A 20,124-nucleotide genomic window follows, 5' to 3' on the forward strand; every position below is an offset into this window, starting at 1 on the left:
CTATTCTATAGCATGGACATCACTTACTGTATCCTACTCCATCCCTGCCACAATGGCGAAAAACAATCTGAGGATGGAGAGGATGCCCATGCGCACTGTAGTCCGGGGGAGGAGCCACCTATCTCGTGATACTTCGAAGACTCTTCCAGGACAACAATGTGCAATCATCCGGACCCAACACTAGGCGGCGATCTATGCACAGATATGAATGTCAGCAGCCCTACATGCCAAGAACAGATGCATACTGGTAAGTAGCATATTCCTTATTTATTTTAAAAGTTTTATATAGCGCTGGCTTGACCCGGAGGTATGAGAGCGCTTTACATGAGCATCAGATCATAGTTACAGGTTACATCGTTACAAAGGTTACACAATTATTAGAGCATGGCAACTTAGTTACTTGTAAGGTCGAGATAAACAATAAGCACAAATACGTGAGGGGAAAAGAAGGCAAGGGGAGAGATTCAGGGGAGGGGGGTTGGAGTAGGGGAATAGACAGATAACGAAGGTGGGAAACAGGAGGGGAGGGTGAGAGACAGCATGCGAAGAGGAGGGGGAAGGGTGACGGGGACACAAACCGGTAGACGAGTCAAGGCAAAGTCCAGTCAGCTGTGATCCCAGGGGAAGTGGTATCCCTTCCCTATCTCTATTGCGAGAGGCTCCCTTGGCGCAATGGACTCACTCAGCGGGTTCGCTGAGACTCCAGAGTATAAATATTGGATCTTTCCCCGGCAAGGGGAGAATATGGCGGCCCGTAGGCGGCCAAACACAATAAATAATCGAGAGACAACAGTCTGACCCCCCCTCCCCCCACCCTACGCTTCTGAACTTGAAGCATCTGTCGCCCTGAAAAGGAAAACAAAACAACAACACAAATGAATCTGAGTGCTAAGCTAAAACTGTTAGCGGAACATGAGTGTAGCAGAGATGGACACCTCCATGTAGGAAACGGAAGAATACAAGTAAGTCTAGGTGTTCATACAGTTAGCAGAGCTTGGTGTGGCGGAGATGGACCTCTCCGTATGTACAGATGTGAAAATGGCCACAGCTGTGGGAGCAGTTTAGGAAATAGCCATGCCGTCGGGCCCCCTGAGGTTAGATCCCCCCCCCCCCACCCACCCCGCCCCCCCCCCACACCCCACCCACCGGTTCCTCGAAGTGCGGGTCTCCTTGACAACTCAGTCAGAAATGACCGGGCGCACTGTCTCGGAGGGGTCTGGGATGCGGCTCAGATCAATCTGGGAACCAGTCGAGCTGGGGGTTGCATATCTCCGAGGTGATGCATGGGGAAGGCTGGGACACAGCACCCAGTGATCGGGATGCTTCACAGCGACGGTTACCCTTCTTGCGGGACCTAGTGCGGGTCGCTGGGGCAGGGTTGGGTGAGGTTGCGTAGGCTCCCATCGGGAAATGGAGGAGACAAGTGTGGTCTGGAGAGGGTGCTACTCTGTGAGCAAGGTCCAGACCGCTTGGGAGTTATCAAAGAAGAGCGCCATATCTTGAAAGATAACTGTAAGCCGGGCTGGAAAAAGGAGGCCATAGCGAAGACCCAGGTTACGGAGCTTCTGCTTAACATAGTCGTAAGAACGACTTTGGGCCTGTACCTCCCTGGTGTAGTCTGGGAAGACCATGATCTTGTTGTTTTGGAAAGTCAGTGGACCATGCATCCTTGCCGCCCTAAGGATGGCGTCCCTGTCCCAGAAGTTTAGGATCCTCAGGATAATGGGCCGGGCAGGAGCTCCTGCTGGAGGTCGGGAAGCCAGGGTGTGATGGGCACGTTCAATTGCGAACCAGGTGTAGAGGAAGTTTTTAGGCATCCAGGATCGCACCCAAGTCTCCACAAACGTGTCCGCGCGGCCTTGTTCAGCCCCTTCGGGAAATCCTATGAGGCGCAGGTTATTCCTCCTCGACTGGTTTTCGACGTCTTCAGCCCAACGGTGGAGTTCTGAGGTCTGAGTCTGGAGACGGGCCACTTGAGTCTTGAGTTGGCCTATATCATCCTCCGCCGTGGAAATACGGTATTCCGCTTCTGAAATTCGGGCTGTGGCGTTAAGTAGTTCCTGCCGAATAAGGGCCATGCCCACCCTCACCTCGCCAATCTTATTTTCAACCGAGGCCTGCGATGCACCAATTGCTTGGAGGATAGTGGAGAGGTCACCCCCAGCGGGGGCAGGAGTATTGGACGCCCCCCCTCCAGGATCACGGTCATTTGTGGTGTATTGGTCCATTTTTGTTTGAGTTTGAGATGTAGGGGTCTGCAGGGTGCGGTTCTGCCCATCTCCACTGAGGATGAGGTCTAGTCGCCGCACGGACAGAGGAGGCAATCAGAAATCTCAGGGAGGAGGGGGGGGGGGGCCGACACCCAGACCATCGATACTCTGGCCCGGGCGTCCAGGCCAGCTCCCTCAGGTCTTCGCTAGCCTACGGGGTGAGCCAGCATACATCCAAGGCCCTTTCCCTCTGCCCCAGTCAGATCGCCCGGTCAATGAAGGGGGTGACACCCCCTCGCCGTCCCAGGAGGAGCGTCAGTGAACTGTTGACGAGGGGGCCCAGGAAGGTGAACCGCTAGTCCACACCACGGCGGGCGATAGGTAGACCAATGCAGGGGTCCGGCTCCACTCAGTGGTGGCGGCTGGGGATGAACAAGGCACTCCACTTGGGTGCGGACAGGTCCAGGTGAGTGAGCAGCTGCAAAGGGGGCCAGCAGCACGCTCCGCACCGCCTGACAGTGATGGGCGGAGGCAAGACCGCAGCAGTTAGGTACCTTCAACCAGTGGAGGGGGACACGGGGAGGGGAGGAGAGGTTCGACCCCACGGGGGCATGCTGCCAGCGTGGATCTGATTCCAGGCAGGGATGATCAGACAGGCTCTCCCCTCACACATGGGCCAACAATCCCGAGGGCACCCTCAGATGTAGTGCGAGACAGATGCCCCCTGCTCTGCTACCCGACAATGGTAGCCATGGCCAGCAAGTCTTGAGCAGGCATCCACGGGGGGCCTCGGGCCGGGACCCTCTAGCGATCACATGGAGGCGCAGAGATGTGGGATAAGTCAGTGAGGAAGGGTGGGCCGCAGCATTCACACCACCCCTCCAGCTGGCCCACGGCTCGCACCCCACTCACTTGTGGCCCGCCAGTGGAGGGCAGACCGGATTCACTTCCTTTCCGAGGGCCGGCAACCCCCGAGGGCATAGACGTGGCATGATGGGCAGGAGGGGCGCGGAGCCTCAGCTGGTCCTCGGCGGGCCGGAGTAGAGGATGCCAGAGCGCGGTCCTCGGCAGGCCCGGGTGAACCCCCACCTCTATTGCTCAGGAGGGGGGGGGGGGGGGGGGGGCCGAAGAGGCCGGGTCCGCAGGGGGAGGAAGAAGGCCCAGGTCCGCCACGCTGCTGCCTGACAATGACAGCCGACCCCAGCGGCACCCCCGGTCACCGTAAATACACCGCCAGGGACGATCCCTGAGGACAGCAGGCAGAAGCAGGCGGCAGGGTGAAGACTCAATTGCTGCTGGGCCGCGATCACTCCCGGTCCTCCACTGGCCTCCCCCACATGGAAGGCGGGCCTCACATCGTATCCCCGGGTACCATCGCCGCATGTGGTCCAGAGGGGCGGATAGGTCCTGGGCAGTGCAGGAGAACAGGCTGGCACAACCGCCACCCGGGAGCGACAAGGGGGCCCGGGGAGGAATCGTCCGGGCCCAGGTCGGCTGGCTCAGAGATGGGCCGCCGAAGGGGCCCCTATTTTGTCAGTACAAGGCCTCTGAGAGGAGGGGGCCAACCCAGGGCAGCGGAGGCTCCAATGAAAGGTACCGGAGCACAGCTGAGGGGACAGGGGAGCTCTGCTGGTAGCTGGAAGGGTCTGATGGGAGCTAGTAACGGGCGGATGACGGAGGGGGTCTGGAGCACTCTTAGAGTGCGACCGCCATCTTGACGCCTCAGGCCACGCCCCGGTCGGGTGCCCTTTTTTAGACGATGGGGAACAATACCTGTCAGTAGAGGCTGCAAGTGGGGACTGAGGGACTAGTCCAGTAGATCCCACAGGGGGGCTCTTGAGGGTCTTGGGCACACAGGGACATTCTCGGTCAACTCAAACTCTGGCTCGGGGGCTCTTGTGCAATGATGCTTTGTCTGGCGGGGTTGCACTGTAGAAGACTTGTGGTGTTTGGTTCCTGCAGAAAGAGGCTGCAGGCTTGGTAAGGAGACAGATCTGACCTCCTGGAGCATTAAGATCTTTCTCCTGTTGTGCTGCTTCTTCAATGAGATAGGATGGGTAAAGTTGCCTCCAAAGGAGTTTGTTCTAGTAACTCAGTTAATTGACTTATATAACTAAATTTAAGGAAGATAATTAAATTACCCTGGATAAAATTAATCAAGCAAGTTTGAAAAAACATTCAACAACTACATTAGACAAAACAATACTCAACATCAGACAGAAACAAAATAGACATGTGTATAGGCAAAAAAATGAATTTTATCAAAATTGAGTAATCAAGGGAAAAATACAAAACATCAGAATTTAGCAAAACAGGAATACAGGACAGTTGTATTGGGATAAATCAAAGCAATCTCTGTAAAGCCTGTAGATAACCTATCCAAAAAATCAAGATTATAAGAAAATCTTCTTTGGATGAGGCTCAGGTCGACGTTTCGGTCTTTATGGATCAATCAGCAAGACCATCATCAGGACAATAAGCAATTAATATTTGTAAATCCCTAATAAAACAGAATAAAACAGTGTAACTATCACACAGTGACAGAAATTAAGCAGTTAATAAATGCACTATACACCTATATACAACATACATATCTCCTAGCTATATACATTAGGAGTGCATATGCCTTAATTAAAAATGTTTGTCATGAAACTCTTGGATCTTAACTGAGAGTGCATAACAAATTAATTACACATAGGCAATGCTAACATGAAAGACTCAACACCAAGACTGGTATACATACAACAAAAAGACTGAGTTGCCAATTTAGACATAAAAATCAATTCAAACATATTATTTATTTACTGAATGGTATGCTAGTCGACTAGACACACTGGTATTATAGTATTTTGTCATTCAATATTCACAGAAGTCTAAACTTAAGGTCGATGGACAGTGCAAAACAAACATCCATGAGGATCGTATGCTTTGGGTGCACAAAGTACTCTATAGACATATTTAAAAAGTTCATGAATTTAGCAGAAAATTGTACCTTAAAACACTGTGTTTGAGGCAGATGATTTTGGTACCATACACGAGGCGAATCTGTATTATTTAATCAAGGGAGGTTGTCAATACATATTTTGCCCCGTAAGCTTTATGTTATGACCATATATATAGTAAGCATTTTACCTTAAGATTCGCACGTAGATTAAGTTTATCGATGTTAAACTTAAAAGTAGCAGCAAATAAAGCGTGGTCAAACCAAAAGTGAAATGAAGATTAACCGGGTCACACGATCTACAAAATGAATCGAGTGAAGAAGTTAAGGAAATGTTATGACTCATACTTATTTTAAGGGTTCATTGTTAGCTTAATGGTCCATGCTGCATAAGCATTTACCTGCCAGTACGTGTTAGGAGACCTGAGAGACGAGAAAAACAATCTTCAGAAGTCTCGGAATTTTCAAGTCACCAGAGTTATACAATCTAGGAGGGCAGACAGAAGTTTAGGGAATGTTATGGCCCAAACTTATTTTAAAGGTTCATTGGTAGCTCAATGGTCAATGTTACATAGGCATTTACCTGCAAGTGTGTGTTTAGGAGACGTGGAGGATGAGCAAAACAATCTTCCGAGGTCTCGGTCTTTGCAAGTCACCAGAGTTATATAATCTAGGTGGGCAGACAGATTAAAACTCGAAATTAGCGTGACGAGATTGGGCCAGGATAAGGATGTCGGATCAATAGGATTAATGGGCTCTTACCTGTAGCGTCAGTCAGAAGTCGAAATATAGACGGTCACACGAGCTATTGGTCTCGGAGCAAGAGCCGAGGTTCAAGCAGCGCGTGTATTTAAGCTCCAAATGTTTGGAGATCGAGATAGGACTATCGTGCGCGTTTCAGCGCCATGTTTTAGTGGTGTAACGCATCGAAAATGACTAATGGTTAATACACTAACGATGCCTAAATTTATCGGTTCTGTTCTTTGGCACTTATGTGAAACCACATTATGATCTCTGCACCAATTTATGAGAGAAATACCCTCTATTGTTAGAATTTACAGCTAAGTCCGAGAGACATAATGTTATGTACTCACTGGTCGTGTTAGTAATCAGAACTGTGTGCGTGAGGGAAAAACGGGATGTTATAAAATTATTTCGCAATCGGTCTATTCTCACTAGTGATGTTATGTACTCACTGGTTGATATAATGGTGAAAAACTGTGACAAACAACAACATTGTGCAAAATCTATCCTATTAAAGGCACAAAAACGACATTATGCAAAATACATCAAATTCAAGGCACACAAGGATTGATACATATCAACAGATGGTTGTTTGTAAATATTTCCATGTCAGATAAACCATTCTTATGTCAGTTCTTTGCATTTATCGCGATTAAATCGCCATTCATATGTATTAAGTTTTTTCGAGGCAGCAAAACAGATAGATTATTTAAATATCAAAACAGTAATATGTATAACATAGCTTTAATAATTGAGCATCATGATTTTGTATAAACAGAGATATTTACAGTATCTCCACAACATTATAGGGTGACAAGATTCTATACAGGTAGATCTCCTATGTTAAACAAGCCAGTGAATGCCATTCTGTGGCCGAATTGAGACCCTTATTGACAGTGTCGGTAAGACAAATCAATTTTCCTTCTCTTAAGGACAGTGTCTTGTCCAGGTTGTTTTGTCTTTTGTTGGGTTTTATTACCTCAAGTACCCACCAGAGCATGTCGGTTTCCTTATGGCCAGTACGAAGGTAATGTTCAACTAATGGTGCATTTTCCTTCTTGCACCTAATCCGCGATTGGTGCTGGAGAATCCTTTTCTTAACTGGTTGTATAGTTTTTCCAATGTAATGAAGTTGGCAAGGACATTGGATGCAGTATATAACTGTGGTTGTATTACAATTTGAGAAGCTCTTGGCTGTGAATTTAATTCCATTGATTTCACAGGACTTCACAGTTTTAGTAGTGGGGCAGGCTGCACAACTTTGACATTTAAAATGACCTATTACAGGTGGAATTTGTAACATATCGGTCAGTGAGTTATTCACAGTGGGTTCTTCATAGGCATGCACTAATCTGTCACGGATGTTAGTGCCCCTCTTAAAGGCAAACATTGGTTTTGGCCTTAGTTCTGGGATGGATGACAATAAGCTCCAATTTTTGGTAATTATTTTCTTAATGTTGTTAGAGTGGGTACCAAAAGTTGTTACACATACTATACCAGTTTTATTCGTGCGCTCCTGAGGGGTTAGAAGGGCTTCACGGTTGTAATACCATGCCCTTTTCATGGACTTACGGAGCATACGTGCAGGGTATCCCCGTGCCATCAGTTTAATTTTAAGTTTGTTGGCTTCTGAGAAGTAATCATTTTTAAATGTGCAGTTTCTCCGAAGGCGGAGAAACTGGCCAAATGGAAGGCCATCTTTGAGAGCTTGGGGGTGGTGGCTATTGTAACTCAGTAATGTATTTCTGGCGGTTTTTTTTGTGTAGAGAGTTGTAAAGAGGCGGTTATTCTCATCCACTTTGATGGTAATATCCAAAAAAGGCATTTCGGTTGTGCTATAGTCTATGGTGAATTTGAGATTTATATTTCTACAATTCAGACGCTTCTTCAATGAACCTGATGGCTAGCAACACAAGGGACTGTCAGATACTTTGCGGTGCCTGCAGATGCAGGGGAACAGCTCCTCTACTCTAAGGGAGATCTACCCCAGTTATTGAGGTGCTGGGCAGTCCTCCTAGGGTTTGGGGGAGGGTGTCCAGCTCTTGGCAAAGTCGGTCCCAGTGATGGTCAAAAGTATAAGCTGCCTGGAAGGTTTTGTGCCAGTCCTATGTGCAGGTCTTCAGTTCTCGCTCACGTCGGTCCTTCTTTCTTTCCTGGTTCCAGTAGTCTATTCTTATTTCCTGGTGCCAATTTAGGGGCATTAAGGGAGTAAAGGGTAGTAGCTAATGGGCTAATCACCCTGTCCCAGACCTCCTAATTCCACCACACATAACATGGTGGAATTCTCTCTTTCATGTTTACTTCAGGCTGCCCACCTTAGAAGTGTGTCCAGCCTGGCAGTGCAACACACCTCCTGCATAGCTAATGTCCCACCAGTCCTGGTGCTAAATGGGTCCTTTGGGGTGGATAAAGATATGCTGCAGCCCTTAGGGACCCTTTTTAGTGGCCATGCCCAAAGTACCCAGGATACCATTTACTAGAGACTGTGCAAAGGTTCTCGGGCATCACTTTATTTTAAGGGAAGAGCACTGGCACTGCGGTCTGGTTAGTAGGCCTCGGTTCACTGTCAGTCAAAATTAAGCATCCAGTAGCTAAAAGGAGAGGGGTGGGGGGGGGGGGGGGGAGGGGGCAGAGAATTGTAACAAAAGTCCAGTTTTCTCCAGGCCTGAATTCCACTCTGCCATATTTTGCCAGCATCTGAGGCCACTGTTTATACGCAGTTTATTGATTCCGGCTGTATTAAATTAGTGCAGGAGCAGTACTAACTCTACACATATTTTTGTACTGTTGCAGGTTCCTCATTGGCTCCAGAAATGATATTCAGAGGTAAGAGTTTTACAGTGTATTTTCTTATTTGTCTTTTAAAACTTGAGTTGGGAATGGGGTGGACACCCACAGATGAGACAGTTGTGGTATCCTTCCTTCACAGCTTAGAACCTTCTATGTAATCTGTGTGAGTCTGCATGTATTAGAATCAACCTTGTAAAGGTCTGTGTAGGGAATGTAACCATTTGAATATGAGAAGAGTTAAGGAGAAATGTGACCCTGAAGGAAGTAGGCTGAGGTGTACAACATATCTTGAATAAACATCCATGCACATCATGCAAGTGTGGACATTGTATCTTTACATTGGTGACGAGCGTAAACACCTCAACTCCGTTCGACCGTTTAATTCCATTTCATTCCAACTCTGTGAGTGATGGAAAACAACAAATTCAAATTAAGGAACTGTCAGATTTCACAATGGGAATGTGTTGTTTAACTGTAAAACTTCCTAGCGTCTTTAGCTTGCTCTGACCTAACCTTCATGGAAACATAGTATACATGTAACAAAAGATGCAACTTTGCATTGCGCAACTGTGAAAGTTTTGAAAAGCTCTCGGCATTAGCGTTATCCCAAGCTTGCACACCCACTGAAGTGCATAAGCACTGTGAAGAATGTAGTAAAGATGAATTTATTGTGACAAACTTGTGCGACCACAAAACTGTTGGGGTGTGATGCCGTGTTAAAGTGAATGCACGAGCTGTGGTTGCTCGTGCAGTGAAGGATCACACTGTGTTTGGAATTGTTGCATTTTTAACATTGCGGATGCGTACACAGGTTCTGTACCTGGAATATTTCAATGCCTGCAATCTTTTGAGTTGTAGTGTATTAGTCACTTCACAGCTAATGCAAGTGGTGTATTAACGCTCACCTCATCCTCTTTACCGCCGCCCTCCTAGCTGTTTCAGCCGGAAACAGAACATCATCATTTGAGTATCCTTCTGTGATTGGCAAGTTGCTTTGCCTTCTGCTATTGGCTAGTTTGTTTTGCTTATCATTCACTTCTTCAGTCACATGACTTATTGTGAGTGGCCCAGTCAAATGACATTAGCAGCCATTCTGAGACCGGACTAGAAGCACCAAAGCAGCTTCACAGCACAGGAGCATTGGCAGCCCTACTGTAGTGTGTTAATTCAATTTTTTGTACAAGTATTTCTCGGGTATCAGTCGGGTACCAGGTGAATTTTGACTACCAGTTAGGGAAAAATGGAAAACGTTTCCTCACCTCCATCTTTCCTTATGCATCCAGGTCAGCCACCTTCAAAGTGGGGAAAATGGAAAAACAAAATTAGGCATTATGCGTGTTTGTGGAACTTCTCTCAATAGTGAAAAATATCTCTGCTATTGCATTGTTTGGCGCAGAAGGTCAGGAGCTCTTTGAACACTTGCCTGATTTGCCACCAGAGGAAACCGCTGACTTGAATGAATACGAAATGTTCCTTAAAAATTGGACTTGCATTTCTTGCCAAAGGTATCTACAGTATTGGAAAGATACCATTTTTCTCAAGTGTATGCAAAGAATGGGGGAAAATATTGAAGAGTATATCACGATTCAAAGAAAGTTCGAGTAAACATGTAACTTTGAGGGGAATTGCGAAGAATGATTAAGGGAGCAATTCATATTAGAATGAAATATAGATAAAGCCAAAGAATCCTGTTGGCAGAAAGACAACCTAACCCTAAATGAGGTACTAACAATAGCAAAACATGTGAGCACCATCGAGCATGTGTAGATGAGTTAAAAAAGAGTGAAGTGGATAATAGTAAAGAAAGGAATGTAGTTCATTCTTTTAAGACAGAGAAAGAGAGACACAACAAAAGAACTAAACAGATAGCAGCAGCAGTAAAAACGAGAAGAAGTTCCAAGGCACTTGTTTTGGGTGTGGGGAATATGGACATGTGGCTAGTAATAGAGAGTGTAAGGATACATGTAAAAAGTGTGGACGTAAAAGCCATATGCCAAAATGTTGTGGGAATGGGAACCTAAAAGAAAGGTTCAAGAAGTAACATTTAGTGAAGTGACAAGGAAGAAATTGTGTTACAAGTCGTGTAGGTGGATGATAGTGGTCTGTGTAAAAAAAAAGTTCAAATAGAGAATATACCAATTATGCATGCTTTCTGATTCCGGGGTAAGATCACACTTATTTCTAGTGAGGTATACTTGAACAATTTAAAAAACAAAGTTGTTCTACACAAATCGGCGTTTGTCCAGAAGGATATGAATGTGAACCAGTAAAATTGGCAGGTTATTTTGTAGGTTGCATCAACTTTAGGGAGAGGTATGTAGCAAGGAAAACATATGTCTATGAGGGGTGATTTTCTTATAAGCTGGATTCACCAAAAGGAACTAAGGTTTACTTAGATCCCAGTGAGTCTCCTGCAGTGAGATTAGAACTGATAAAAGGAGACATAGAAAATTAGCATTTGTGCCAAGTAAAAACTGAAAAGCCTAACTATGAAAAATATGTCCAGAAAATAAAGCTATAAAAGAGAGCGATCGCTGTAGTTGGCAAAGTTAGAGGGGTTGCCATCAAAGTGAAAGTAAAAATGCAAGAGAAGTTGGACAAATTGAAAGAAAGTGGAATCATAGAAGAGGTATAAACTACAGAATGGCTTGCTCCAGTGGTCATGACCCACAAGGCCAATGGAGAAGCCAGGTTGTGTATACATTTAAGTAAATTAAACTAGTGTGTCCTAGTAAATCATTACACATTACCCAATATTTCAGAAATGTTGTCTTTACTAGAAGGGGCGAAGTACTTTTCATCCATTGACCTCACCTCCGCATACCATCAGGTGAGGTTAGACCGAACCCCCCAAGATCGAACAGTGTTTATTACACCGTTCGGAACATTTCAGTTTCGCAGGATACTGTTTGGATTGACTGCAGTCTTTCAGAGGATGATCGAGAGAATATTGAAAGGAACATGTAGAGTAAAGATCTACCATGGTGACATCTTAGTCATTGGTAGTAGTATAGAGTAAAATGATTTACGGATTACAAAGGTTCTGGAAAAATTTTGAGCGAATGCCCTCACATTAAAGGAGAATTATTTTTACATTAAATCTCACAGAGATCTCACAGCCATCTAATTACAGCATCACGAATTGAACCTAGAGAAGAATTGGTAGACAGTATAACTAATATGACCACACCTGTGAGCAAAGATGAGTTAATCACATTTTTGGGTATGTCAGAATACTATAGCTAATTCATACCTACATTTGCAGAAAAACCACAAAATATGAGGTTGTTGTTAACCCCTTCCATGCTGATGACGAACCCCAGCCGTCATGCACTACGGTGCTCGTGTGCTGATGACGGCTGGGGTTAGTCATGGCCCGCCCGTGTTCTGCCGGCGGCCGCACACAGGGAAAATCGCGGCCGCACGGAAGGGGTTAAAAAAGGAGATTCGTTTTTTCTGGAATACGGAATGTTAAATGCTAATTTTTCCAAAGCAGCTTTGCAAGAACAATTTTGAACTGGGTCAGGACACCATCAATATGTCTGAAGCGAGTTCAACAGGCTTAGGAGCTATCTTATTACAAAAGTAAGAGGGTGTAGAAAGAACCATACTATTTATCTCTAGGAGCCTAAAGCGGCTGACCTCAACTACTCTTTGGTTTAGAATGGAGCCTTAGTGATTTTCTCGGCCATTTGAAAATTGAGTAAATGTGTTTGGGGTTGTAAGTTCCATGTCAAGACAGACCACAAACCCCTAAAGGAAATTTTCAGTAAAAAGGGCATTGACAAAATATCTTATAGGATAAGAAAATGGAACGTTTCACTACAAGAGTTCCATTTCCATGTAGAATATGTACCGGGTTAAAAAATTATTTGTGTGATTGTTGTTGACGCCTGGTAGAAAAAAACAATCTGACAAGGCACTTGGAAGATGATGAAGGTACATGTAAAGTTGGTGACTATGTGGTATGTCTTATGAGAGAAAGTGTAAAAAAGATTAATGGAATAGAGAGTTGGGAAGTGATGACATTTTACAGGCAGTATTCAAAGGTATCGTAGCGGTTTGGAGAAAGGATTTGAAGGTGGAAGAATCACTGAAAGCATTTTTGAGAATAAAGAGTAAACTTGCATACCAGATTGGGTTGTTGCGCAGAACAAGGCTAATGCCAACCTGCAGACTTCGTGAACACTTGGTAGAGTTTGCACACAACAGTCATCCAGGCATCTCTAAAACAAAAGAGATATTAAGACAAATGTATTGGTGGCCTGGCATGGACATCCATATTGAAATATCTGTGAGGTAATGTCTGGAATGTGGGAAGATTTATATAATGTTGATGCCCAGAGTACAGCCAATGAATATAAGGAAACTTCCCAAGGAGGCATGGGAGGAAGTAGCCATAGATATCTGATAGAGACATCTAGCCGCAGATTCATTACCTTTGAACTTCAGGCATCATGCTGGATCCAGAAGATTTTTCTTAGCAGTACCCCGGCATCCCGGAATGTGGTGTAGTTTGATTCCGCGTGACGTTGTCAGCGTCGTGTTCGCTGTCGTCGTGATGTCTGTGTCGTCAATATAACCGCCACTCTGGCACGCTGACGTCCGTTCTTTTCTTTCCGTGCTGGCCAGTGCCGATCCGTTGAAGAAAGCTACCCCCTGTCATTTTTAGGTCTCGTATTTTCCATCCCGTATGGATGGTAGGCGAGATTATAGTAGGCTAACCAAGTTCACCCACTGCGGATTCGATACAGTTAATGTGAGGCAGGCGCGCGCAAATCACATCACACACCATTTGTGATCAGCTTGTGAGCCTCGGTATCAGACTTCAAAGGATCCGCTCCCCCATCAGACTTCAAAGGAATCCGCTCCTCTACCCCACCCACCCCACACAGTTTATTCTATTCTGCCCCAGCCTTTTACGCCCTCGCGATATACATGCGATGTGTCGCACACCTCTCAGCTATGCAAAATAATAATGCTGGCAAAATGCCCCTCACTCTATCTATCGCCCTCAATCTATCTATCGCCCTCAATCTATCTATTCCCCCCACCCCCCCCCACACAAACCCCCCACACACAACCCCCCCCCCACATAAACCCCCCCACACAACCCCCCCCCTCCCCCACACACACACATCTATCTCTCTCGGTCTATCGATCGCCCTCAATCTATCTGTCTCTTCTCCTGTGCTGATCTGCTGTTCTCTTCCACCCGCCTCCTTTTTAACTCCCTGATCTCTTCTCCTGTGCTGATCTGTTGCTCTCTTCCACCCCACCTCCTTCTTTAACTCCCTGTTCTCTTCTCCTGTGCTGATCACACAACACTACACACACACACAACCATACACCAACACACACACAACCATACACCAACACACACACCAACACACACACAAAACCACACACCCAACTACACACATAACCACACACCCAACCACACACCCAACTACACACACAACCACACACCCAACCACACACACCCAACCACACACACCCAACCACACACACCCAACCACACACACCCAACCACACGCACACCCAACCACACGCACCCCCAACCACACGCACCCCCCCAACCACACGCACACCCCCAACCACACGCACACCCCCAACCACACGCACACCCCCAACCACACGCACACCCCCAACCACACGCACACCCCCAACCACACGCACACCCCCAACCACACGCACACCCCCAACCACACGCACACCCCCAACCACACGCACACCCCCAACCACACGCACACCCCCAACCACACGCACACCCCCAACCACACGCACACCCCCAACCACACGCACACCCCCAACCACACGCACACCCCCAACCACACGCACACCCCCAACCACACGCACACCCACAACCACACGCACACCCACAACCACACGCACAACCACACACACCCACAACCACACCCACAACCACACACACCCACACCCACAACCACACCCACAACCACACACACAACCACACACACAACCACACACACAACCACACACACAACCACACACACACACACACACAACCACACACATCTATCGCCCTCACTCTATCCATCAATTGCCCTCACTCTATCTATAGCCCTCACTCTCTATCTAGCAATCTATCTATCGGCCTCGCTCTATCTATCGCCCTCAGTCTATCTGTGACCCTCACTCTTTCTGTCTGTCACACTCACTCTATCTATCGCCCTCACTATATCTATATTTCTATCTATTGTCCTCACTATATCTATCTAGCTATGGCCCTCATTCTCTATCTAGCAATCTATCTATAGGCCTCACTCTTATCTATCGGCCTCACTCTATCTATCGGCCTCACTCTATCTATCGGCCTCACTCTATCTATCGGCCGCACTCTATCTATCGGCCTCACTCTATCTAACGGCCTGACTCTATCTATCGCTCTCACTCTATATATCACCCTCACTCTATCTATCTATCTAGCTATCTATCTCTATCTATCTATCGCCCTCTATTTATCTATCGCCCTCTATTTATCTATCGCCCTCTATTTATCTATCGCCCTCTATTTATCTATCGCCCTCTATTTATCTATCGCCCTCTATCTATGTATCTATCTATCTATCTATCTATCTATCTATCTATCTATCTATCTATCTATCTATCTATCTAGCTATCTATCTATCTATCTATCGCCCTCTAGCTATCTAGCTATCTATCTATCGCCCTCTAGCTATCTATCTATCGCCCTCTAGCTATCTATCTGTTTATCTATCACCCTCTCTCTATCTATATGCCTATCTGTCGCCCTCTCTCTATCTATATGCCTATCTGTCGCCCTCTCTCTGTCTATATGCCTATCTGTCGCCCTCACTCTATCTATATGTCTATCTGTCGCCCTCACTCTATCTATATGTCTATCTGTCGCCCTCACTCTATCTATCGCCATCTCTCTCTCTCTCTATCTATTGATCGCACTCCTCACTCTATCTATCGATCGCCCTCACTCTATCTATCTATCGCCCTCACTCTATCTATCTATCGCCCTCACTCTATCTATCGCCCTCACTCTATCTATCTATCGCTCTGACTCTATCTATCGTACCACCACAGCATCACTCAGGGGCACCACAACATCACTATGCGCTACCACAGCTTCACTGAACGACACAGCATCACTTGTTGCCATCCCCAACATCACTAAGCGCCACCACAGCATAAATCTGTGCAACCATTTAACAACTGGTTCAAATATGTTCTCTCAATGTTTCAAACTTTATTACAAATGTCACAAAAAGATGTTAATATTACACTTCTGTTCTTAGATTTTCCTCACAGTAAAATACACTGAATATAATCTTCACAAAAGTTAATTACAAAAGCTTAAGCTATTACCATTATACATTAATAACTTTTATTTAAGTATTAATTATTTAAAAAAAATAAAAACCATTGGCATTTGTAATATCAATACATATAAGTCACGTAAATACAAAACATCTTGCATTACAAATGCTATAGGTGTCACATTTTCAAAATTTAAACGTATTGGCATTGTAAATGACAAAGTTATTAATTTCGCTATTTTCAAAACCAACACATAGATAAAAAATTTGTCATTTACAAGACCAATAGCTCAAACTTCCCTAATGCGAGACCTATTGCATGGCAAATGCTTGTTTTTACTTTTTGTGGACTTCGTTGGTGTGTTAGAAGTCATGTCGAGCAAGAAGACTTCGGGGTTTAATCCGTGCGGTCCTGTCACCGCACCATGTCGGTCACGGACCCCCATTTAGTCTGTCTTTGGAGCCTAGAGCGCTGCCGCGACTCCAAGTCGTGCTTCAACTGGCGGGCCATGGTGGCGAAGGCTGTGAGGAAGCGGCTTGGGTCAGCTCCTCTTCTCTTTTTGGGGCCTTTCCGGGGCTGGGAGCGACCCCTGCCTACCGGTGCTCCATTGGGCCCGCAGGCTCGGAGGACGGAGGGGCCCCTATGGTTCCCATGCCGGCAGCCCCGGTGCTACGGCCTCCTAGTGGATCCGTTCCCGGGTCCGGAACGATACCAGTTGCACCTCCACAGCGACCATCCCTGGCATCTTGTCCAGCACCAAGGTCCTCGACGTCACCAGCGCCCTCTGGCGGTGCTTCCCCAATCCTCATTTCCGCCAACCCGAGCCGGTCGCACCTCCACAGCGACCTTCCCCCGCATCATGTCTGGTGCCAAGGTCCTCGGCGTCGCTGGCAACCACTGCTGGCGCCCCCCCGATCCGCATTCCCGACAACGTGAGACTGTCTGGCGTCTTCCGACGCCGAGACCGGTGCCGACGGAGCCGTATGGAGGAAGAAGATCTGGAGGGGGAGCAGGATCCCTTAGAAATCCTGCACCAACAAGATGTGGACTGGTACGAGGAACTGGGTGATGCCAGTGGTTTGGACACCTCCTCAGACTCTGGCATACTTTCTCCTCCTACCCTGGCTACAGAGGAGGGAGCATCTTTTGCCATGGCGGTGCGTAGGGTTGCGGAGGTCCTCGACCTGCATCTTCCTGCAGTGGCGGTCAAGACTATGTCTTGACAGAGGTCCTGCAGCCTGGGGTCTTTAGCTCTGAACCCCTACTGCCTTTCAATGAGGCCTTAACAGACGTCCTTCTGGGAACCTGGTCCAAACCCAGCACAGGGGCTCCTGTGAATAGGACGATCGCTCACGCCATTGCCCTGCACCGAGAGATCCGCTATTTCTCACCACGCCCCAAAGATTGGTGGTCCAGCCTTCCACTTCTCGTGACTCATTCCCTTTCGCACTCACAGACAGAGAATCCAAGAGACTGGAGAACTTCGGAAAGAAAATATTTTCTTCCGCCAGTCTGACATTACAGTCGGTGTACACCACATGCCTTTTGGGCCGTTACTCCCATTCCAGAAGGAGGACCAGGCTCTTCTCTCCCAAGCAATCTCAGACAGGAGTGACGCAGCTAAGTTCACCATCAGATGGTGCTTGGACACCACAGACTCACTAGGTAGGGTGATTTCCACGACTGTGGCTGCTCGTTGCCACGCCTGGTTGAGAACATCAGGTTTTTTGGGGGATTTCCAGGCAAACTTCATGGACGCATCACTCTTGGCCAGTCGGTGGCAGAGTACACCATCATCTCCACTACTGTAAAAACATTACATCGGACAGGTGGGTGTTGCAAATAGTCCGAATGGGCTACGCCCTCCCCTTCGAGACTGCTCCCCCATCTATGCCTCCAGTGTACGATTGGCTGAAGGAGGATCACCTTGCTTTGCTAGGAAGTCAAAACTCTCCTTGCCAAGGGAGCTATAGAGAGGGTTCCCGGGCCTGAAGTAGGATGTGGTTGCTATTCCCACTACTTTCTGGTCCCAAAGAAGGACACAGGCCTTTGTCCTATCCTAGACCTCAGAGCCCTCAATTACTTCCTCAAAAAGGAGAAATTCAAGATTCTCACCCGTGCTCAGGTCCTGTCTGCCTTGGATCCAGGAGACTGGATGGTAGCAGTGGACTTGCAGGATGCCTTTTATAATACTCCCAAGCTGCCTGCCTGTTGGAAAGTGGGTTATTGGTAGGGGCAAATGTAGGTCTGCCACTGGCAAAAAGGCCACTAACACATGATAGGACTCAGCATAGGTCTTAGAAATTTATTCCTTTGCTCAACCCTTGGTAACGTGGCTGCGAGCAGACAGGCTTAACTTCAAAGACAGGTATGTAAAGCATTTAAAAACACCATTTCAGTAAATAATTAAGACACAACACATAATAAAAATCCAACACCAATTTATGAAAATAGGTAATATTTTTATCTTTCAAATGAAACCAAAACGGAAAGAATCCACTGTAGGGATATGAGTTTTTAAAGATTAGTCACTTTCTAGTGCTTAGAAACCAACAGTGCCCCTTTCAGTCATTTCGTTTTCTCTCAGGGAAACACCTTTTTTAAATTGTTCTGAAGAATTTTCTCACCACTGTGGTGGGCCGCCTTCTTCAGCAAGCGGGGTCCAGTTAGAACACCTTCCTGGAGTTCTGCTTGTGGGTCCCAAAGTATCCAACACACAATCCAAGGTTCTGGAATCTCCAAGAGGGTCCTTGAAAGTGTGAAACTTCAATTCCGCAATCCACTTGAACAAAACCCTTACAAATCCACTGGTACTCCAGGCTTTGAATTTTTTGTAGGGCTGTCCAGGTGAGCTCTGTTAACGTGTAGCTTGCAGGGAGTTTCCACTCTTGGGTTCTTTGGCAGCAAGGTAATCTACAGGGCTGCAGTTTTACTTGGTGCAGTCTTCAGAGGTCAGGCCTTAGAGTTGCTTGCACAGCAAAAACATTACAGCAGGGCACTTCTTGCTTCATTCAGTTTCAAGCAGCTGATCTGGAGGGCTCTGCCCCTCTCAGATACTTATTCAAAATTCTCTGGGTCAAGCACCAGGTCACTGCTGACCAATGAGAGCAGGGCAACTCCTCATAGTTATGACCACATCCTGTGGATTGTGGCATTAGTTTGTCCCAGAGTGCATCATTCTTCCAAATCCAGAATGGCTGATTTTCCAGCAAGGAGGTAAGATCTGGCTAAACACACCCCCTACCATCTGCACATACGTTCCTTAAGCCTAGCCCTGACTCTGGGTCAAGACTGTCATAGTGGACTGAAACCCAGGCCTCCCCTCTGCTTTTGAAGAGCTTAGTTTACGGCGCCACCTCCTGGCCTGGCATTCCTATAGAACAGCACACTGCCCTCCCAGCAACCTGGCTAATCCACTTAACTCTGACCAATCAGGGCAAGACCACTGAAAGGTTGAATTTGGACTTACAAACAAGAAAGTCTCATAACTTTTTGTATGTACACTTTAGGAGAAATTCAACAATATAATATTGTTGGATTTACTACTATCTGAAAGAAACACGTTAGTGTTAGATTCCTTACCTTAGAATAACCCCAGGCGTCAGTCTGGATCCGGAAACTTTTGCGTAGCAGTACCCCTGCGCGTCGGTAGGCGTCGTCTGCAGGCGTCCCCTGCGGCTCCGCGTCCGTCGTCGGCGTCGTGCGCCGTGATGACGTCGCTGGAGTATATAGACGCCGCCTCCGCGCGCTGACGTCAGTTCTTCTTTTTTCCGCGCCAGTGGACGCAGATCTGAAGAGCAGTACTCCGGTCTTTTGACCAAGTTTTTCGTTGATTATTTCTCTAATTGTGCCTGATAGGATGCCTGGGTTCAAGCACTGTGATGACTGTGAGCGCACGATGTCGGTCACAGACCATCACCGCCTCTGTCTCCGGTGTCTGGGCCCCGACCACGACGTGGACTCCTGTGTCGACTGCCGGGCCCTCACCAACAAGGCTAGGCGGGAGCGGTCCCGCAAGCTGCTGGAGCTCCGGGTGTCGGCCCCACGTCGGGACCGGGAGCGGTCCCGGTCCGGCTGGAGGTCGAGAGAGCGTTCGAGGGAGCGGTCGCGGAGCCGCGCCGAGCG

The 20,124-nt window shown here is 47.1% G+C and overlaps 1 protein-coding gene across 4 annotated transcripts in view; it reads left to right on the plus strand.

Annotated features, from left to right (window-relative positions):
- The window catches only part of SUPT20H (SPT20 homolog, SAGA complex component), a 447,817-nt gene that overhangs the window by 219,805 nt on the left and 207,888 nt on the right, over positions 1–20,124 (plus strand). For all 4 annotated transcript variants that reach the window (XM_086935080.1, XM_086935082.1, XM_086935081.1 and 1 more), the window contains exon 16: positions 8,689–8,721. In XM_086935080.1, coding sequence (XP_086791206.1) covers positions 8,689–8,721 — 33 coding nt within the window. The remainder of the gene's footprint in view (positions 1–8,688; positions 8,722–20,124) is intronic.

The sequence above is a fragment of the Lissotriton vulgaris genome, chromosome 8 (genome assembly GCF_964263255.1).
Source record: "Lissotriton vulgaris chromosome 8, aLisVul1.2, whole genome shotgun sequence".
NCBI lineage: Eukaryota > Metazoa > Chordata > Amphibia > Caudata > Salamandridae > Lissotriton > Lissotriton vulgaris.